Here is a 23398-nt window from a genome sequence, read left to right on the forward strand (position 1 = left end):
GATGAAACTACTGTGATTTCTTAAACAAATAAAGGCTTTCAACAACAAATAGTTTTTCATCAATCTTAATTTACAAAGATAATTTGCATTATCTTTTTAAAAAAGGAAAAAATAATAAAGAGGGTAAAAGACAGTTAATCTTTTTACACGTCCGTTACTGTGAACTGTTACTTACTGATAATTTCTTTCCTGTTTGTAGACATGAAATAGTCTAATACTTCAGTCGTAATCCTAAAATTCCCAAATACTGTATTCTGTAATGTATTGGAAATATAACAGCAGGTTAAAAAGGGCACCCTACAAAATCTGCAGAGAATTTGTGGAAGAAGGAACACGATCGCAAATACTCTTAAATTTGGGGATAACTATGTGATAGCAGTCATTTTCCATTCAAATAAACATTTAAATGCTGTGTATATAGTTATTTCCTCTTGTTGGTTAAGCATAGTCTGGAAAGTTTTCCAGATTTCTTTTGCAGAGATTCAAGTGACTTCTTGGGTGGGGTTGGTCTGGGTTTGTATGTGTTGCGTATACCAACTGATGAGCAGTGCACCTGCTCTAAATCTCCTGTTCAGAGAAGGAAAATAATTTCTTTTCTGTGTGCCACAGTGTTGCTGAAAACAGCACACTGCCATTGCATTCTGCATGAAGAAGTGTTAGAGCAGGAAGCCATTTTCTGAGAGCACGTGAGATCCACTGCTGCCACCACAGCAACACAGTGTGTGATGCGAAGGGACTGTAAAGAGGACTCTTGCTTTAGTGTTGCTTCAGATCTTTGTTAAACATGCCTCCACAGCCAACTCATTGCCACTGCTGAAGAACATGAATAGTTGTAAAAATAGATATAATAAGGCTAGATACATGGGAACTGAGGATGGTCCATAATTGTATTGCACTTCCTTACTGTTCAGAACAGAGAGAGCAAAATGGCATATGAATCTACAGTCTCTTTACACAAAGCAAATGAGAGTGGTTTGTTTAGAACCTTTACACCGCTGCTTGACAACAAAATGTGTAGAAGGTCACAGGAGATAGAAAGCTTCCTGGATATACCTGAGTTCATGCAAGAACTAGAGCCAGTGTAACTTCTGATAAGGTAATTCCATAAAGCATTCCAAGATTATCAGAAGGGTTGCACTGTATCATAAAAGAAAAAAAAAAGCAGGTAGAATATAGCATGCAGAAGCAGTTTTCCAACTCCTCCCACTTTAGCACGCAAGAGACATGGTTAGTTAACTTTGGATAATCAACCACTGTGAAACGGAATGGAAACGTTGTACATTTGATCAGCTTTTTCACTGGTTTTGCTCTCAATGATGAGGGTCTCGGAGCCAATATTAGACATGGAAATGGCAAACTACAGTGAAGTTTTAGATCCAACGTATACCACACTGGAGTTTGAAACTATGCAGATTCTGTACAATGGCAATGGTGAGTTCTGCTCCATGATGCAAAATCATGCCAGCTAGTGGGAAATGTGAAATTTGTTAATGTTTTAAGGTGTTAGCAAAATGTTTTATTAATGGAAGATTTGGTGATTGTTTTCAAACTACAAATCTTTTCTTTCACACGTCACCGTTAATTCTAATTTAATGACCTTATAATTCTTTAACATTAAGGAAAATAAAAAAGCAGTAATATGTAATAAAATAACTGAACTGTACTGTCATCAGACAGTTAATCAAAGGAAGAAAGTGGTGTATTCAGCAGTTGTTTTATTTACTGTAAGACAAATGAATAACTAGTATTGACAGTTGAGACATGAAAGTAAATTTTGTATATAGCATTCAGAAGGACAGGAAAAAATTATTCAGAGGTTTGTGGAAAGAAAAAAAGCTACTGCTTCTTGATGGCTAGTTTCTAATTGTTGGACTAATATTTTATTTATTTAAATGTTAAACTAGTCATTCTAGATATGTGTATATATGAATAAGGGTGATTTTTTAAAAATCATGTTGGCTCTCTACAGGCTGATGTTTAACTGAGGAATACTATTGGCATTGGGATAATGTAGCACTTTAACTTCAGGTAGAATATTTTGATGCAATATTTTTTTTAGTATTTATTTTTTTGAGAAATTGTACCAATAAACAATGCTTTGAATAGGAAGCACACCATTTCATTCTGCCATCTTTTAGCACTGAACAAAACCAGGTAATTTCAGTCTATTAAAGTGAAGAAAAGTATCAAGTGAATTGAACTGCCCTAAAGTGTCTTTCCAAATCTTCTGATATATTTGAGAATTAGCTTTAGTTGTATTTCTAATGGAGATACAGTATTTATGAAATACAGTATATATTGAAATGCAGAACAAATACTTAGTGATTTGCAGGAAAAATACTCAGCACCTTGCATTTCCCATGTCTACGTATTCTTTCCATATAGAATCCAAGTTAGTTTTTATTGCTGGACTTGAATTTTTATTTGAATTTCTAGTATTACTTTACAACCAGCTTAGTAAACAGAAAAGTAGATTTTATTATTGATTTAGGAAGAAAAACAGACCTCCACTGCCGAAATGATTTTGAAGCTATCAACAATGATTATGTAAGTTTTAGAGGATTTATCTGATTTTCCTTTTACTATGGGTGATTTCATTGGTCATTTGTTTTTTGCTGAATCTCATTCTTTCTGATCTGTTAATGTTACACAGAATGGGAAAGCTGATTAGCGAGGTTATACTGTGTTGTTAGTGATCCAGTTAGTTAAATTATTCACTGTAAATGATTACTTTGACAACTATTATTTACTAAATGTAGTCCTTTTTTCTTCAGAGTTTGCTTTGAGGTTAGCCTAAGTATTTTCTGATAGAATTTATAAAAAAGGTTGACTTCCATCTACAGTGCTAGTCTGGATCTGAGAGCTGCCTCTTCTGAACTTTCAGATGTGTATTTTCAAAACTTCTAAGTTCAATAAAACTATTCAGAGAAATTTAACTATCCACATTCAGACAGGTTCTACAGTTCTGTCGAATAAACTTTGCAAAATCAAGTCAATTTCCCAGACATTTTCTTTCACAATATTACCTAAAGAAAACAAGTATCTCCATATATATATGCATGTACGCATAAACACAGCCACAAGGAGATATGTCATATTGCTATGAAACATTTCATCATTACATTTAAATATTTTAATTATTTGGATATTTCCTGATCCAAAATCAGTGGAGTCTGAAGTAAAGCTTTTATATTTTCAAAATGAAGTTACCTTGTAAACTATTTTTTAAAATTTTTTTTGATCATAACAAACCCAATTTTAAAGCAGCAAATTCTTCAGGGAGCTCAATTTTTACCTTTTTTATTTTTATTTGAACATTTTAAAATGTGATTCTAATCAGCGATGTCTCTGTACAGAAAAAAGTTGATGCTAATTTTTTCTTTGTCTAAAGAATTCTATTTACATGGTAAATTCCTTGGGACATAAGCAAAATTTTATTGTATTTTTGCATGACACATTTCAGATGGCTCTACTACAATATAAATAATGTCTATCAAGATTAACAGTTCTGCTTTTCAACATTTTCACTCTTCATGAACTCATGTACTTCTTAATGCAGGCTTGAATATTTAAGTAATGTTAACCTCTTTTCTCTGAATTACTACACAAGTTTAATGGATACTACAGTTTTCCTTCCATAAGAACAGAAGCATACTCAGAAAACGTTCTATATTCAGAAAGTATGTCTGTTAAGTCTTGTGATTCAAAGGATAATAAATATAACTGTTCTGACTTCAGGTGAATTCAGTATTGTTTACCACATTCAATGATTATATGTTGAGCATATTTAGATAATATTCTCTCACATAACTTTTAAGTCAAGCTTCCTTTGAAAAAATTGTTCAAGTAAGTAAAACTGATTCCTCTTAGCATTCTTTCCTTCCGTCTACTGTATTTTTTTTAATATAAATGATTTTTTCAGTGATGGTCAACAGTTACTGTCATCTCCTATTAGACATTGTATATGATGTCTTTGCTGGCTATCCATATAATGCTGCTTTATGCCAAAGTTCCTCTTCTTGTTAGTTAGAATACATATGTAATTAGACCTACAAGGTTACATTTACTTTATAACACCTTCAGTTGGAAACAGTTTGGAATAAAGTTATTTGTTTTTGAGAGCTTCATAAATTCTGCTATTCTGACTCTATAAATTTGATAGTGTTCATCAGAATGACCATCAGATATAATCAGATACACTGTGCTAATTAAATAGTGACAACTAAAAAGGAAAAATAAAAAAATAAAATAAAAAATCCTTACTTTTTAAGTATAAATTGTCCATGTGTTTCTTTTTCAAAACCTTGTCCATAACTGTATATGTTGTTCTTGCCTCTTTTCAGACAGTTCTGGAGAACCTCTCAACATGAATGCTACTGACAGTGGGATCAGCAGTCTCTGTGCAATATGTGGAGACCGAGCAACTGGAAAACATTATGGTGCTTCCAGTTGTGATGGGTGCAAAGGATTCTTTAGACGCAGTATACGGAAAAATCATGTTTATACATGCAGGTATTTAAAAAGTTGATCTAGAGGCACTAAATTAATGTATACATGCAAACATTACTTTAAGATGTTTCCAGAATTTTTGGAGTTACATAGAGTCTGAAATTTTCATTTTCAGCTTCTTCTGAAGGAATTCTAAACAGCACTTTTGATGGAGCATGTGGGGATGTTATGTTCTTATAATGTGGAAAAAAATCCCTTTCATTTAAGACTAATGAATTGGACCACCTATAAATGGCTTCTCCGATGTGGAATCTTTGTAGCACTATATATGCTCCAAAAGACAACATATTAAGTTAGCATTTAAGGCCTTGTGAGAGTGTTCTATTCATTGATGATTTTTTTTCATTTGTAGGACTTGCAGACTAAATGATAAGAATGAAAAGTTGCCAACAATTTAATGAGCATCAAGACAGCACTTTTTGAAAGTCTAACTTTAATTATCAAAGCCAGACTGAATGTTTTAAATGTTTTATATTAGTTGTTTTTGTTTGTTTGTTTGTTTTTTCCCTATGAATTAAGTTGTTATTACTACTAGAACAAAAAATGTTTATACAGGCATAGGTACTCAGGTATCTTTTTATTGGAGAAGATCTGTTCTATCAGAGTTTCCATGTGTCCATTAATGTGGTTGATGTCATTGCATTACTGAAGTACAGTTTCAGTCTTTTATTTATGATTACAAATAATCACAGAAACAGAACAGCTGAGGTTGGAAGGCACCTCTAGAGGTTATCTAGCCTAACCTCTTTGTGGAAATGTGGAAAGTGTGATTCTTAACTGATTTTTAAATTTTAGTCTTAAAATTGTTCCTTATTAAGGCACTTTCTGTAGAGAAAAACTAAAATTTATGAGTCTTTTTTTAAAGACAGGTCAAGTATATATACACATCTTCCCACTTCAGTGATGCACTGCTCCTTTTAGTGACTATTACCCTTCTTGTCAATCTGAATGGCAACCTGCTAACTTTTCTGTGCCTAGCTGCCCAAATTGTCATTCTGCAGGTATGTGTACCATGTTTAAGGAATGGCTTTGTGCATGCCCGAGTCCTTAAGATGTCAGTTTTAAGCCACGCACAGAATATATTTGTGAATTTAGACAGATAGATAAAACTGAAAACTTTCTTTCTAGCCTTGTTGCTAGAAATGTTTGCTCTGCTATTGCTTAGATACATAACATTCTTATTGTGAATATGTAAGGGAAATACTCACTGATCTGTCATGATCATAGACATGCTTCTAAAATGGTGTAACAAGAGCTGATAGAACAGAGTCCAAGGATAGCTCTGAAGAAGATAGATTTATTTATCTAACACATGCACAAAAAAAAAAAAAAAAGGCAAAAGCAAATGGAGAGGAGGGGATGCCTCATATACATTTTCCTTAGGAATATCTGTGGATGTGCATGAGAAAACTTCCTTGCAGTGTCACACTCTGTGTGTTTCCGCATCTTTACTTTATTGCTATATTCAGGCTTATTTTCCCTCCTGTTTCCTGTTTAATTGTCACCTGTAATGATATTACAGGTAACTTGTTAATTTGTTAGCTCCTAGGAGTAAACTTTGCCAACCAAGGGTACTGGTTTTGCAGGAATGGGTAGGCTGCTCTGTGCTGGTGACAGTTGACATTTTCATCAATTATCCTGTTCTTCTATTAGTAGCATTTCATCCCAACCGTTTCTGTGGAGGCAATCACTTGCATATCTCACAATAAAGCATAACTCAAAAATATTCCATTCTTGCCCATTCTAGTATGTATTTTATACGTACATACACATATGCGTCTGCAAAATAAGGAGGTATGAAATCTCTCAGGACTGACTGATAGGGAAAAAAACTACAGAAGAAATTCTGTAGTTACAGACATAATTCTGAGAGCACAAATTAGTTTTCCCCTTCATAACCAGAGTGGTGCTTTAGTAATGCCTTGTATTTTTACCCTTTTTTTGTCTCTGATAGGTTCAGCCGGCAATGTGTTGTTGACAAGGACAAAAGGAATCAGTGCAGATATTGTCGTTTAAAAAAATGTTTTCGAGCAGGAATGAAAAAAGAAGGTAATAGGCTCGTTTATTATTTGATATGCCAGAGTAATAGAACCTAAGTTTAAAAATTTAGTCAAAATTCCAAATTTAATCAAAATTTTAAAAAAATTAACAGCAAAATGATTAATGGAAAATCTGCTATAGTGACTGCATGATGGAGATTTATACTGAGGTGAAGTATGCATCATCTAATTTTCAGGTGGGTAAGCAGTTTTAACACTTTGGGCATTATCAAACATGACAGGTTTAAAGTGAATCTCGACTGCTTAATCCATGAATCCTGGCACGAAAATTCATTGTTTTCTAAGTGTTGAGCCATATGCCTGGAAAAATTCAAAGCACAGAATTTCAATTCTAATTTATAATTTTTTCCAAATTTGAGTCATAAAATACATGTTTAGCATTGTGTTTCTGCCCTACCTAAGCTACAGTGATGACTTGCTTATTCCATCCATTTTAAATATTTGAAAGTCTTAAAGAAGAAGTGTGAGGTAACTGTGGTAACTGTTAGTGGAGTGTCAACAATCAGAAATATTTCCAGTCTCACTGGGACTTAATATGTGTATGTAAAATACACTTGTATGTATGTGAGAAAAGACATTTATGCATCTACCTGACAAATGCAATCTGGTGATCTTCTTGAGGACATGGAAGGATCAGACCACTGTGTTATCAGAGCAATAGCAAAAGAAAGGCAGTGGAAATATCAGAGACATGAGTACCAACTCGTTGGGCTTCTTGCTTCACTTTCAGTTATAATGTAGTGGCAAAAGGCATCCTTATCCGGTTCAAATAAGCAGTCAGAAATGAATTTGTCTTCTGTGATACTCTCTGCATTTTGGAGTTTATTTGGAACATGATATGTCATCTGGAAGGCCAGTCTGCAATGGGAGTGCGTGACTGTCCTGTACTGTAACTAGTCTGTATCAGTTTTAGTCTAGACATTGCTTTCCTAAGATGAAGGAAGCTGTTTCTTTGTGCTTTTAAGTATCTGTATTATCATATGGCTTTGCTAGTATTCAAGTGATAGTATGAGATAACAGGATTTTTTTCCTTGCAACTACAGAGGAATAGTCTAACTAAACAGGTAGTACTGTGCTTGTATGAAATAGGTTTGATATTTTTGTGGAACACAGTTTAGTCTTCTGGAATTTTAACCATTAAAATCAGTAACGTGTTGGTTATGTACTATTAATCTGACATGAAAAAAAAGGAATACCTTCATATACATAGCAGCCCTAGAACTTCTGCAAAAAACAAAGCTTTATAGACTTTCAAAAATGGGAAATAAAGAACATTTTAGCTCAGAAGGGGCATCTGGAAGTCATCTGGCCCAGGCCCCCATTTAAAACAGGGATAATTTCTAGGTTCAGTCAGGTTGCTAAGAACTTTGTCCAGCCAGGTTTAGATAGTCCCTAAGAGAGGGCATTTCTCAACCTCTGTCAGCAACCTTTTCCACTGCTTGACAGCCCTCACTATGAAGATTTTCTTTATAATATATAACTGGAATTTCTCATTTTGCAGTTAGTGTAGTCTCTATTGCCTTGGCCTTTCACTGCGCATGTGAGAAGAATCTGGATCTACTGAAGTTAGGCCTACCTTGGTCCTCTTTTTCTTATAAAAACAACTACTCTGCCTCACCTTGGACATCACGTGTGTTACAGCACCATAGCCCTCCACTAGGCCCAGTTTTCCAGTGTCTCTTGCATGCTGGGTAGCCCAGTGTGCAGTTAGATAATGTGAACACAAGGCATACTGCTGATTCATGTTATAAATGAAAATATATATCCTGTTCAGAATTCTAATCTCATTTACACTATTCTGCCTCTTTCAGTTCCACTACCTATAAAGCTTTCATTTTTCCCCATACCCAAGTCATGTTTATTCAAGGCTTCCCAGCAGTAAAATAATTCAAGAGACTGAATTGTAGATTTCACTGCTCATATGCTGTTATAGACCTCTCTCTACACCATCAGGTTATCTCTTATAGCATAAGTGTAGCATAGTCTGTATGATATATTCTTAGCTTGTTTCCAGGAAATCACTTTCTTTCCTTCAAGGCAAAGGTGAAAAGGGCTTCAGCTGGTAGAGGCTATACAAGCCCTCTTTGAGAAAATATTCTCCCTTCCTTATGGAGTCTGAACAAAGGCTCAGAAAGATAGACAATTCAGTCTATCTGAAATTATACATTCCCAAAAAATAATAGAGGCATTTGCCTATAATTCTCAAGTGCTCTGCTAGTAACTTCCACTAGTGATTGGCAGAATAGCTTACTATTTCATTAATTTTAGTTAGTATTGATATTATTTTAATTAGCTATGTGACACTAATCTTCTGAGATTAAAAGTGAGTGTTTATTCTCCATTCTTTTAAAAAAGGTTGCATTTTTTGTCTCACTTCTTCAGGCACATTTAGCACTTCATGTTTATCACTGCACAACATTTCTTACTGTGACTTTAATAAAAGGCCCATCATTGAATGTCCTTGGCAAAAAGTTACTACTCCTCAGGAATAAACTATGTGCATTGTTCAGATAAACCCTGAAAACTATTCAGTTTTTTATTTATTTATTTTCTGTTTTATTGAAGCCTTTGGAACTGCTCACAAAACAGCAAACATATCTTTGGAAATAAAGCTGCTGCTCTTAAAAGATGATGAGATTCCTTGTGCAGTAAAAAATATTTTGATCAGTATAATTCTTTTTTTTTTTTTTTTTCTTTCCTGGCCTAACCTTGGACATGCACTAGGTTGTAGAAATATCTGATTGATAGTTTTATTTTTCATTCTTCCTTGAATTCAGAACTAAGCCTTGTTGCTTCATAAGCCTTGCATGTACCGATTAAGGATTCCATATTTAAAGTCCTTTCAACAACCTTTTTTTTCCCCCATGGGACAAAAGTTACCTGCCTGGAACCTTTCTGGTGCTTTTTTGTTTTTTAATTTCTCACTTAGTTAATGTTCTGTAAACTGGCTAGGAATTCACTGTCACAGTATGATATTTAAGTCTTAAAATTATTTTACTAGAATATTTAGTTCATTATTCATTGCTGTATCAAGGTTTCTCGTAGAAAACTACCTCTCACACAGACATTTTTCATGGTGCTGTACCTCTTGACCTATTCAGCAGTACTGAGATGTGCGTTTCTATCACTATCAAAAAGGTGCATCTATTGAAGTTCAGTTTCTAGCTACAATTAGTTGTATTAAGTTTTATAAGCAAACACCACACTGTGGATAAGGACCATGAACACGTACTGTCAGTCTTTTTCATTACTCAGAGCTGAATGCACAAGGTTTTTTGAATGCCATACTTTTTATTCTTATAATTATCTAGTAAGCCTCTGTAATGATATTGTGTGGCAATGTTTACAAGTCAATAAATCAGGCAATTATTCTCTTCCAGCTGTACAAAATGAACGGGACAGGATAAGTACAAGAAGAAATACTTTTGATGGCTGCAACATTCCCTCTATTAGCACATTGTCACAAGCTGAGGCACTTTCCCGTCAGGTACTGATATCTTCCATAAAATTCTTTAATGACTTCAAGAAAATATTTTCTGTGGTTAAATACTTTCAGATTCTCGTGGTATCCAATATAATTTCAGAGATTACTTTCTTCCTACTTCCAAAATATACCCGGTTTCCTCTTTCCAATAAAGAACCAGCAACAGAATTCATTCTTAAAGCAAAGTCAATATAAAATTTCTACTTTGTCCTGGACAATATGTCCTAGGCGCCTTTCTTAATAAAGCTTTATGGTTCTTACTGCTTTTAAATCAGTTGCTATCTCAGGCAGCTGGTGGCACCTATCTGTTCTAGAGGCTTGCTTTCCTACGAAACATTAGTGAAAAAATTGTCCAAACGCATTAAATTTCTAATGGGTGTAGACACTCATTTCCTTACATTCTTTTGAAAATCCCATTTTCAATATCCTTAGGTATTATAAATAAGGCAAACAGAAGTGTTCCAACTGCAAACTCTATTCTCAGCTTTCTTTTAAATTTTCTTTGTCTCATCTGAACTTCATTTTCTTTTTTTTCTCTCTCTCTCTTTTTTTTTTTTTTTTCCTGTTCAATCAATTGCTGAATGGAACAGTCTCCAGGCCTTTTCTGCAACTGAGATAAATCATGGTCATTGATTCTGCATTCTTGCACCTCTTGCTAACTTAGAATTTAACTGCCACCTTTATGATTTCATGTTGACTGATTTATACATCCCCACATGTTTTGTAATCTCATCCTTTATCAGCATCTCTTAGGGTGGAACTGTCTTTAAAGAATTGATGCAGGAATTACTGGGTGATAGTCTTTGGCAGATATTGCATGTCTGGGCAGATGAACATAATGGACCTTCCTACCTTTCACAGCTATGCAGTATGAAAAATATACCTATTTTACCTCCTTAGTAATTCTTTGAACTTGCTTATTATGCTTTTTAGTGTGTGCATGTGTGTGTCAGTCCCTTAATCATTTCCAACTGATGCATGCAGTTCAGGAATAAGAGCTTTCTTAAAGAGAATCACATCCTCAGTCTTTTCTGCCACGGAGTTCTTGTCAGCTGGTAGATTCCTGTCCTAAAACACCACCTTGTGCATTCACACAAAAATTTATTATTATTATTGTTTGATATGGTGTAGTAAAACAGAATTGCTTCCAGTATGCCAAACCTTAAAGGCCAAGAGGTTATTTTAATGTGATGGAAGAGCAATGTTCTAGAGGTCCTTGTTTTTGCCTCAGTTGAATGGGCCTGTAGTAGTTCAGTCCTGAGAAGAGATTTCAAGAGTTTGGTAGTGTCATACATCATATGATAGAGTCATAGCAAGTCTTGGGTTGGAAGGTACTTTAAAGACCATCTACTTCCACTTCCCCTGCTCTGAGAAGGGTTGCCACCCACCAGATCAAGCTGCCCAAGGACCCATCCCTCCTGGCCTCAGTCACCTTCAGGGATGGGGCTTCCACAGCTTCTCTGAGCAACCTGTTGCACTGCCTTACCACGTTTAAAGTAATTTCCTCCTAACATCTAACCTAAATCTCCCTTTTTTTTAGTTTAAATCTGTCCCCCATAGTTCTATCACTCTCAGACTGTGTAAAAAGTTGATCTCCCTCCTGTTAATAAACTCCCTTTAAGTACTGGAAGGCCGCAATGAGGTGTCCTGGAGCCTTTTCTTCTCCAAGATGAACAAGCCCAGCTCCCTCAGTCTTTTTCCATAACAGAGGTGTTCCAGCCCTCTCAGTATCCTCATGGCCCTCCTCTGGACTCTCAACAGCTCCACACTTTCTTGTGCTATGGGCCTCACACTTGGATATAGTACTCCCAATGGGGGCTCATGAGAGCCAAGCAGAGGGGGACAATCACCTCCCTTGTCCTGCTGGCCACTCCTACTTTGATGCAGCCCAGGATACTGCTGGCCTTCTGGGCTGTAAGTGCACACTGCTTGCTTGTGTCAACCTTTTTGTCCACCACAACCCCCAAGTCCAGTACTTAGTCAAGTATTTGAGCTTTGAAAATGAGAAAGAAGGCAGTATTCCATTTTTTATATTTCATATTAAAATGAGGAAAATAATTTATTTCATCCCCGAGGATTGCTTGTGGAGATAAATTGTGCAAGTAAAATTCTTCTCCCACAAACTGAGAGTCTTGGACCACATAAATGTGTAAGGGACATGCTGTACTCTCAATAAAGATATGTCACTGACGTTCCTCAGGATGATAGGAATGTAGTGTTATATTGTCTTGTTCATCAAGCTGGTGACACCCATGCTGAAACCCAGAAATGAGGAGCAATGGAGAAAGAGGAAAGTTCTCTGTTTCATGTCTTTGTTAAGACATGCAGTCCTAGAAGTTCATAATGGATCCCCAATAGAAGTTCACTGAGTAATGTCAGCACACAGCCTGTAATCTTAAAATTTATCAAGTTGTATAGCTTAGGATATTAAAGGATAGAGTGTGTTTCAAGTTCATGAGTCATTATGTGTAATGATTAAAGAACCTGCATGTTGTTTTCCCTCTTGAACTAACTTCTAGTTGGTGGATGGTGATATATCCATTTTTCTGATAGATGAGAGAGTCTCTTGCTATGATAATTTTCTTCCCTGTGTAGGTACTTTCAATTGACCATCAAGACTTTTCTGGAAAGAAGAAAATATGCTGAATTTCATTATTCTTTTTCTGTATTTTGGTTTTTCTAGACTAAATTATTCTACTAGCTCCTACCTAAGCAATACCTGATATTTTCAACTTTATTTTTGTAGAACAGATGTCTGAAATAGATTCATGTTTACAGCAAGGATTTCACAAATGGTCTGCCTACAAAGAGACAATATCTCTAACTCTTTTCCTACATCATTGTGTTGAACTATCTCTGAGGCCTTTTTTTTTTTTTTTTTTTTTTTTTTTTAATCTCATTGACTGCTGTATTCTCCTGAGAACTGACGTTCAAATGGTTAACTGCCATTACTACCTAAGCTGTTTTCAGTGTTTTAGGCTACTGAATTATGTAGGAAGTGCTGGGTTTTAGTTCAGAAGTGCAACTCCCTTTGACCATCCAAGGATAATGGGATTTCACCATGGGTCCCAATGGGTGATTAAACACAGATCTGAGAATGAGGAGGATATGGCAGGAGTCAACCTAAATAGGATCCACAATCCTGAAATCTGTAACCACAAAAAAATCAAACGTTTATTGTTATTTTTTTTTTTAGGGGCTGGAGTGGGGGAAATAGCAGAGGGGTTACAGGATCTCAGGATTTCTCAAGTATCCTTTCTTAAGTAAAAAGTAAAGTGAAACTGTTTCAATAGCCTCATACATTACTTTGTTCTGTCCCTATTTTAACTTCAGAAGTTAGTGATACTTTTCACTAGAAAAACATGCTACCCATTTTCTCTTTCTTTCTTAGCCTTTTATTTTATTGCATATGAACTCCTTTTTTTTTTTTTTTTCTAAAATGAGGTAAATTACAGCCATTTTAAAGGAAAAAAAAATCAAAACCTGGACCTAAACAAAACAAAACTCTCCTGTCTACAGACAATGCAGGCTTTAGAATCTTTACAAATAATATTTTGGAAGGAGGAGCTATTGTACCATTATATGAATAGAGGTAATAATGAGAAATTAAGTTTTATATTTTTTGTGTAGACTATTCTATCTGTATTATCTGTATAGGCAAGGAATTTCTTAAGAGTATGAGATAACTGCTGCCATTTCTTTTCCTTAGTTTGCTCTGAAAATGCAATTATATGAAATTCAACACTATTAATATTTTTTTTCAATATGTCTAGATCTCAGTCTCCAGTCCTGGTGCAAGCACTGACATAAATGCTAAGAAAATTGCTGGTATTAGTGATGTCTGTGAATCTATGAAGCAGCAACTTTTGGTCCTGGTGGAATGGGCTAAATATATTCCTGGCTTCTGTGAATTACCACTGGATGACCAGGTACAAGAGGAGACTAAAGAGAGAGAATAACTGTCTTTTTCTTTCTGTGATATTTTAATTTTATGAGAAAACAATAATGCAGTGTCTGATCAAATATAGCTGGATACTAGATGCCTGGTTTTAAACCTTTTTTTTTTTTTTTTTTTTTTTTTAATTTTGAAGTAACACCACCTAAAATTTCAGAGCAAAATTTGTTAGTGAAATAAATGCAAGGAAATAAATACAAGGACTGTACTGACTTAGAAATATTTTATAGATTTATATGTTTAAGATCATTCCCAACTGCTAAAAGTGACAAGAAATTATAATTTTATTATAATATTGTCATACAGTGTTGTACAAAGGAAGGTTTTTATATTTATTTGACATTTTACCATATGACCTTGCAGTACATATAGCTAAACGTGCTCATGTTAATATGCCTACTCGTTCATTTTGCCCTTTCTTGGAAGTTACTTCTTCATTTTCTAATGAGTCTGCTATTTTTTGTAAGGTTGCACTGCTGAGAGCGCATGCTGGGGAGCACCTGTTGCTTGGAGCAGCAAAACGGTCCATGGCATATAAGGACATTTTACTTTTAGGTGAATATTGGTTTTATCTCAATTAATAATGATGATGTTATAGTACACAAGCAACCATACAGTCACTTAAGTGGGACAACTGTTCTGACATAATTAAAGCAATGCATTCTGTGAATGCTAAATAGCTATTAAAGACATAATGTCATATGCCCTGTTTCAGCAAAAGCAGGATACCAGAAGCCACAATTTAGAGATTTCCTAGCAAATGATTTCCTTACATTAGCATCATTTTTGGCGTCTTTGTCCCATACAAAAAAAAAAAAAAAAAGATAGAAACAAAATAATACAATAACAACAAAAACCACCACCAGTACCAAAATCACATAAGAAATCTTCATTTAAGGGAGTAGATTAATTTAATGAAAACCATTCACCTGGTTCTTTCCTAAAAGCTCTTCGGAAATTATCACAGTAGATTCTGTAGGCTACAAAAGTGGATGTCCTGTTCCCTGCAGCTGTCTTTCCCAACATTTTTTTCACTACTGTTTTGACAGCTGCCATGTGTCACCATGCAAAGTGCAATCCCATTTTCCCCTGCCATGTTGGATGTAGGTACTTACATGTATGGAACAGTGTGAGTGTTGCGTGTGTAACAAATCATGCAACAAGCATATTCTTGATTGTAACCTTTGCTGGGTTATATAGAGACCAGAGCTGTTAGGGAAGAGTGAAGGGAACGTTGTCAAACTGGAAGCAAGTCTTCCCTTCAGTCACACAACAGGGAGGCACAGTCATATGATATGTGCCTATGTGCATAGTGGCATGATGAGAAATTTGCTAGCAACCTTTGACACAGCAGTTTGCAAGTCTAAAGTGCACCCTACCAAAAATGTCCTCATTAATATGTTCAGTTCTTTGGCTGTTTTGTAAGAAAGTGTTTAAGTCTTTTTGGACAGCTGATGTGAGTCAAGACTATGCAGAATATTAACTCAAACTAGTTTATTCATCAGTGTTGTGGTACAAAGGAGTTTTCTGCTACTTCTTTGGGTTTGCCTTTCCATAGCTGTGATTCAGTTTGAATTTCCTTTCAGACATACCATAAGATTATAGGGACAGAAAGGGCTTACTCTGAAGATATTACTGGCATCAGCAATATTTTCAAATTAGAAACTATACAGATGACTTCTTTGATCTAGTTCTTTCTCTAGCTGTCATTTTACTGACAAAATTAACATGCATAATACAGCTTTATCAGGATTATTAAATAATAAGAACAAATAATGAGAAAATAATAAGCAGAAAATTATAGTCAGCATTACCAGAATCAGCATATATACTGAAAGAAGAAATAGTTTGAGGCTATGCTTATTTCTGATACTTCAAGGTAGATATCTGTATAGTCTATGAGTCATTTTGGCATAGATCTCTTGTGATAGTTCATCTATCTAGTGATCTATCATCTATTTTGTGATTGATAGATCACAAGAAAAGTTCATCAACTTTTCTTTACAAAACAAAAGTGTGGCTTCTGGAAGCTCTGTGATCTTCCCACTGTTCTTACCACTTATGTTAGATGCTTTCTTGTACAGTAGCTGAATTAAGATATCACGATGGTGACTTACACAAAATGGAAACTTAAAATGAAAAGTAGAGGTAAAATTGATTATTTACTGAAAGTTTTCTGATGCTTCTACATTTTGTTAGGAATAATGGAAGCATTTGTTGGATGAAGAGGCATTCTTGGTGTCTTGTCTGAAAAAAACCTTTTTGTCCAATGAAAAATCTGATTATTTGTCTTGGGATATAATGGGGTGAGAAAAAAAGTTAGATCAGTTTACTGGTGTAGTTATCTTTTGTTGAAAAGCTTGCTTATTCCATGCTTGTGCATTCAAACATCCGTCTCAGTCCTGTGAACTAATAAGTAACTACACATGATGGTATATTTATCTGCACAGTTTATTCACTAGGTGAGACCTATAATTGGTAAGTATAACTTTATTTGCATCATGAGAGTTTTGTATGCTATAAAGGAGAGATGTTGAATGAAAAAATATTAATTTGATTAAGCAAAATAAAATATGTTTTTGAAAATGATTTTCATTACGTAGTATATTGCATCTAAATCTTTATATTAGTCTACATTTTGCTATTCTTTCTTTCCAAGGTAACAACTACATAATCCATCGCAACAGTACTGAAGTGGAGATCAGCCGAGTGGCAAATCGAATCCTAGATGAACTAGTTCGACCCTTCCAGGAAATTCAGATAGATGACAATGAGTATGCCTGCTTGAAAGCGATTGTGTTTTTTGATCCAGGTACATTCCTGAAAATGTATCTCAGAAATATTGTTAATTATAGATTTTGTTCAGATTACACTGAAAGTGATTTTTATTGATATAGAAGCTGCTCATGATATCTGGCTGGAAGGAAAAGAACAAAATGGAAAAAAAAAGTAAGATACTCCTCCCAAATCAAAATTTACCTTGACTGTATGCTTTTGTCATTTTTCAGATGCAAAAGGCCTGAGTAATCCAGTGAAGATTAAGAACATGCGGTACCAAGTCCAAATCAGTTTAGAAGATTATATCAATGACCGTCAATATGACTCCCGAGGAAGATTTGGAGAGCTTTTGCTTTTACTGCCTACACTCCAGAGTATCACTTGGCAAATGATTGAGCAAATACAACTGGTTAAACTATTTGGAATTGTTAAAATTGACAGTTTGCTTCAGGAAATGTTACTGGGAGGTAAGTTCACAACCTCTCAAAATTTACCATGCTGTATTCTGCTGAATTTAGCACACTGAGATGCTGAGGGAATCATGATGTAAGCAAGCACTTTGACCAGTGCCACACTGACTGAGCTTCAAGTCATATAATTGTTAGCTAAATGCTTGTCTTTTCTGCTCATCTTGTTCCCTCAGTCCTACAGCCTCAGACTGTGCTGTGTACTTCTTAGTCTTTGTTGGTTATCTAGACATAGAATTCCCTTGGCAGATTACAGAATTCTTACAAATATTTCAAGAAATCCTCCGTTAATGCAGTCAAAACAGTGCAAATAAACACAGTGCTTAATGTGGTTGAAGTCTGGTTAAATTGTTTAATGAATACCCAGAGGCAATTATTCAAATTGCCAATCAAAATATTTGCTCTGCAGGAATGTAATTATTGCAGTATAAATTGCTGGCAACAACCTGCTCTTCTAAACTGATATGTGCTCATGTTATTTTTGCAGGTACTTCTAATGATGCCAGTCATTTACATCATCCAGTACATCCTCACTTAGCCCAAGATCCATTAACTGGCCAAACTATCCTCATAAGTTCAATGTCTGCTCCTGTACATGCAGAACAGATTTGTAAGTAATTGCAAGTTAGCCTTCCATCAGAACATTTCAGTCTTACAGTTTAACATATTAATTAAAATGGTGGCCTGTCAGTGCTTATAGAGTTATTTCATAAAGAAAAAAATAATTGTGAATTAAAAACGTTTGTAAACAGTGATAAGTAAGTCTTTGACTTGAATTTAATCTAATTTTAACAATTTAGCACCATTCTGCTACATCGTTGGTTTTACATGCACAATTTCTAATAAGCTGAAATCTCCAATAATGTCCTATTTGCATAGCATGACAAATGTAGAAGTACTTTATTTGGGGTCAGTAGTATGTATATATTTGTGCAGAATTGGAAAAAATATAAAAAAGTGCAATTCTTTCTGAATTCTTTTTCAGCAACACCAGAAACTCCATTACCTTCTCCTCCTCAAGGCTCTGGACAAGAATACAAAATGTCTTCAAATCAGGCTTCAGTAATTGCACAGCAGTCTATTTTGAAACAAAAATCATTGTGATAATATTTCTTTGTCTTGTTCTTCCTACCTTCCTTATTTTCCCCATTCTTTCCCTTCAGTTCTCCCTCCTTCCATTCCTCCTTCCTTTTTATGCACTACACAATTTGGTAGGAAACTTGCACATTTAAAATCTCAGGATGATTATTTCCCCAGCAGCCACTACTGTGGGTGTTTCTTGAGACCCTTTATGATTTGGAAAGTAATACTCACTGTTCTGACTGCTATGCAAAGCTGTAACTGTTGATACTACAGTCTGATAAAAATTTATAAAGGTTGATGTTATTTTTAGATCTCTTAACTGCACAGATTCATTTTTTTTTGTTTTCTGTTCTAGTTGTCATCTTAATATTATTGTTTTAGTTGTGTACATAACTTTTTTTTTCATTGTGACTGAACTGGCTAGGGCTTGTTTAGCTGTGAATTGTAGGCATGAAAAAGTGGGTTAGTCAAACCAAAGCCAAGTTTCCACAAACAAAGCACGTGTACTAAATAAAAACAAGGAAATACTGAATGGATAGAAATATTCAATACGTTTTCAAAAATACTGATTTGAAAGAAGCATCTCTTTCAAGTAAAATTTCAACAAAAGTGTTGAATCTTCCCTGCATACGAATTTGTATGAATCAGAGGGAGGGCTTGCCATATGCAAAGATGTTTGAGAACTTTTTGAAATCTACATGCACAGTAATGTCTATATTGCTCAATGAGACAGTGCTTAGGCATGGATGTACAGACACCAGAGTGCTACCATTTACATTAATAAAGAATTACAAAAGGGTCTGAATTTTTAATGGTAAGAACTATTCTCTCCCAGACAATTTCCTGGGATATTTTGGGAATTAGGCCTGTCTAGGGACACTTTTCACTATGCACTTTCAATATTGCCATGTTTCTTTACATAGAAGAACTGTAGGAACATGGCCAGGCCATGTCAGTTGACCTCAAGACTTGAGTATATAGACTTTGTCCTGTTTAACTTGCTAATGTAAATGTAGCCCTTGTGTTATTTGTCTAACTGTCTGGTGAATGCATCAGCAATCACTCTAAACTTTATCTACAAAATAATTGTATCAGAGCTGCTCTGAAAGTAACGCCTCCTATTTTATTATGCTGTCTCACAACGTCAGAGCTGGATGTTGGTAGTATGGCAGTAGAGATCAAACCTTACCACCAATATTCCATTATATTTTGTTGCTCTGTGACAGATGTCAGCAGAGGGGCAGTCTGACAAAATGGTATCTGACATGGAAGTGTGTATGAAGCAAAAGTATGGAATTGAATTCCTTCATGTGGAAAAAGTTGCACTTATTGACATTCATCAACACTTGCTTAATGTTTATGGAGGCCAAACAGTGGGTGTGAGCACAGTGATGCTATGTGTGGTGCATTTCAGTACTGGTGAAATGTTTTCTGGACCACATGGTATCACCACTATGAGCCTGAGTAAAAATGGTGGTCCATGGAGTAGACACGTGAATTCTTTACTGAAGAAAAAGTTCAAGATTCAACCCTCAGCAAGAAAAGTGATGTGCACTGTCTTTTGGGACAGGAATGGGGTGATTCTTCTGGATTTCCTGGAACCTGGACAAACCATCAACTCTGACTGCTACATGATGAGATTGACTAAGCCGAAGGCTCAAACTTCCAGAGTCAGACCAGAGAAGAAGACAACCTTTCTCCTGCAACACAGTAATGCCAGGCCCCATACCAGTTTGAAGATCATGGAACACACAACCAATCTTGGCAGGACTGTCCTATCAAACCCACCATATAGTCCATATTTGGTGTCTTTTGACTTCCATCTATTTGGGCTGATGTAAGATGGACTGCATAGCCAACATTTTTCTATCAACAGTGTCACAGAAGCTGTGAAACAGTGGGTCACCTCCACTGGTGCAAATATTTATAGGTATGCAGGCTCATGCTCATCACTGGCAAAAATGCATTGCTAAAGGTGGTGACTGTTGAAAAATAGCATCTTGTAACTGATAATTTGCTCTATCAAATACTATTTTTGTACTCCTGTTGTAGTTTCCATGAAATAAATAGGAGGCATTGCTTTCAGAGTGACCTACATATTTATATTGTAGATCTATGTCTGGAGAGAGATGATTTGCTAACTCAAGTGATAGACATGTCTGAATTTAACTCCAGATGTTCTTCATTTGAGCCATGGTATTTCAAGCTATGAAGATAGCCAGCATATCCTGTACTTTCTGTTTGGATTTCAAACTCAGAATTTTCAGTTTTTTGATATGAATTGACTTACTGTGATGAGTCACCTTTGACTCCTCTTCCTCCTTTCCTAGTTTTGAAGGATCCAGAATTGATTGAAATTTTCCTTCCGGAGTTTAACTAATCTGGATATAGACCCTCTGTCAGTTTGCACAAAGTGGCCATTGTGACACATACTCACATGGGCATATATGCACTAAGAATTTTTGAAAATTATCTGTTATAAAACATAAAGTGATTATTTTGCTCATACAGTAATGATATTGTAAGAAAATTGCCACTTTGCACATTTTATTTATTCCAGACAGCATTGCTTTTCTTTTAATACCTCAAAGTAGGTTGTTTTTCGTTTCTTTTTTTTTCCCCCAGAAGCTATATAAGAAATAAACAGAAAAAATATTTGCAGTTTGCTGAACCATGGCAAAGATGAAACACAATGGAGTCAGAAATTCTGCAAGGTGAGAAGTTGTTCATCCTGAATCAGACATTTGCCTTAATCACAGCATCCAAAGATGGTATAACTAAACCACTGGCCTTTAAAGTTACTCAAACAAATATATATGATTCTTCACGTACTTTTTTTTTTTTTTTTTTTTTTTTTTTTTCAGGCAGAAAATACACAGTAAATACTAAATATGACCTAAACATTTAAAGGGCTTTAATGAAAATACATTTACCACATGGTAGATGCTGTGTTTCTTCTTGTTATTTTGAAGTAGTTGCTTTTGTACCTAGGTCTGCATACAGTAGCTCTTAAAGTTTACTTTTTGCTTTGTAGAATGTGTTTTTCTTTTTGCTGGTTATTGTTTACTTGTTTTTGTTTTTGTTTTTTATCAATCCATTGCTCCTTTTACTAGACCCTTTTAGTAAGACTTTTTACGGCAGAATAAAGTACCAGAGTTTTGACATTAACTTTAGGGGGATCAGAACTGTGCTGTTTCTCCACGTAGTTCACCAGCACTTTGTGAGAAAACAGATAGAGCATGCATGAGACACCCAAATATTGACTGAGGTCACTTTTGTGACCGCCTTACAGAAAGTGAATGTTTAGCTGTGGCTGGATATGCGTGACTTTACTGGATCAGATTAATTAAGCCGGTTTTGTGAATGTGACAGGATCAGTCTGACTAAATAAAAGTAACTTGAAATATAAAATGGCCCCCAAGTTGGGTACCCCTGCCTTATATAAGCAATTAACGTAATAACATAATGGGTTTAGTTTTTCACACTGTTGTTTAGATATTAAATGTACAATTACATGGTTTCACACACTGCCAAAATGTACTGGATGAAAAACATACTTTAGTATTTTATCTTACTAAAAGATGTTATCTATTTTGTACAATATATTACATTTTTGAATAAGAGGAACACCACTGTAATTTATTGGGAAAAGCTGATTTATTTTATAAATGTAACATTATTTTTGTAAGCTTAATTATTCAAAATCAAAAATGATTAGCTTTGTTAAATATTAAATTATAATAAGATGTAACTTTATATGTTTGAACTCTGATACCAAGTTTTTGTTTTGAGCATTTGGAATTGAAATGGTTTCTGGAAATATTTCAAATGGACTGTTTTTCATCAAAATTCAATAAAGAAAAATGAATGATCCAAATGACACATTTGCCCTTGTTAATTATTATTATTATTTTTTTACTGTTTACATAAACATTGATGACACTTTCTATTGCTTATCTTATGAATAGGCATAAAACTGTAACATGCTTTCATCTGCGCAGTATTTACAGGATCACAAAATGGTTGAGATTGGAAGGGAACTCTGGAGGTCATCTCATCCAACTCTCTTGCTCAGGCAGGATATTGAAATCATATGAAAGAATATAATGGCAACATTTTAGTTGATTCTCCTGTAACATGACAAAGTATTACATAGCTATGGTTTTCAGTTTTTAGTCCTGTCTGAGAAAAAAAAAAAGCATATGCTTAATGCCATCTGTATTTAAAATGAAGCATATGTTCAACAGCATTTTCTTTTTTTTCTGGGCAGGGATAACTTCACAAATCACTCCCTTTTTTTTCTCTAGAACACTGCTACTTAGGCTAATGTAGTTACAGCTATGTTATTTACTTTGTAGGTAAATACCTTCAAAACTTTAAACTTTTTTTTTAAGATAGACCTTTTTATATGAGCACTATCTCCAAAGTTTTGAACAGTATTTCTCCTGTGAATGGATTTTCAATAAAAGTGGATTTGGGGAATTTTTGGAGGGTAGGAAAGAAGGGAAATAATACAGTGAATTGGGGTAATTGCTTTTGCTCAAATACCCTCTACTTTGGAGTGCAGAACTTCAGGACAAATCTTTCACGGGAGGCAGAAGAAGCTACACTTATGAATGCTGGAGGTCTCCAGGTCCCATTAAGAATTTTGTATTTCTGGCTGATTACTCTAGATTAAGGGTTTATCTGCTTTTTACTCATAAATGCTAACTTGAATGAAAAAAATAATGATTTTAAAGAGTAGAAGAGATTTTCTTTCAGCCTACAGTGGTGCCTAAATCTTCAATGACATGAAGTGCTGATAGACAGACCCTTCTTTAAGGATTTCAATAAATCAAGTTTAGAAACAACTTCAAGAAGTGAATCAGGAGCATATATTTTACAGAAAGAGGTGGACATATTAACTTTCAGGTCAAATCACTGTAAAACATTTCTCCAAGTTAAGGAATTCTGAATATGACTGAGGGTATCTATTGAGTTCCAGGAACCTTCTCTTACAGATAATTTGATGTTCCAGAATAAAAAATAAAATCCATTACAGCTCTTGTTTACTATTTTTGTA

At 34.9% G+C, this 23398-nt stretch overlaps 1 protein-coding gene across 7 annotated transcripts in view; it reads left to right on the forward strand.

The window, feature by feature from the left end:
- The window catches only part of HNF4G (hepatocyte nuclear factor 4 gamma), a 60029-nt gene extending 37813 nt beyond the window's left edge, over window positions 1-22216 (forward strand). For 5 of the 7 annotated variants that reach the window (XM_046929612.1, XM_025148002.3, XM_025148003.3 and 2 more), the window contains 10 exons: window positions 4344-4512; window positions 6464-6558; window positions 9950-10056; window positions 13827-13982; window positions 14476-14563; window positions 16668-16820; window positions 17017-17253; window positions 17741-17863; window positions 18239-18315; window positions 19907-22216. In XM_046929612.1, coding sequence (XP_046785568.1) covers window positions 4367-4512; window positions 6464-6558; window positions 9950-10056; window positions 13827-13982; window positions 14476-14563; window positions 16668-16820; window positions 17017-17253; window positions 17741-17863; window positions 18239-18315; window positions 19907-19960 — 1236 coding nt within the window. In that variant the 5' untranslated portion in view covers window positions 4344-4366 and the 3' untranslated portion in view covers window positions 19961-22216. Of the gene's footprint in view, window positions 1-1252; window positions 1432-4343; window positions 4513-6463; window positions 6559-9949; window positions 10057-13826; window positions 13983-14475; window positions 14564-16667; window positions 16821-17016; window positions 17254-17740; window positions 17864-18238; window positions 18316-19906 lie in introns of those variants that run through there. The other 2 variants (XM_025148001.3, XM_015282870.4) reach the window with 2 other exon arrangements.
- The last annotated feature ends 1182 nt before the right edge of the window (window positions 22217-23398 follow it).

The sequence above is a fragment of the Gallus gallus genome, chromosome 2, assembly GCF_016699485.2.
Source record: "Gallus gallus isolate bGalGal1 chromosome 2, bGalGal1.mat.broiler.GRCg7b, whole genome shotgun sequence".
NCBI classification, from domain to species: domain Eukaryota; kingdom Metazoa; phylum Chordata; class Aves; order Galliformes; family Phasianidae; genus Gallus; species Gallus gallus.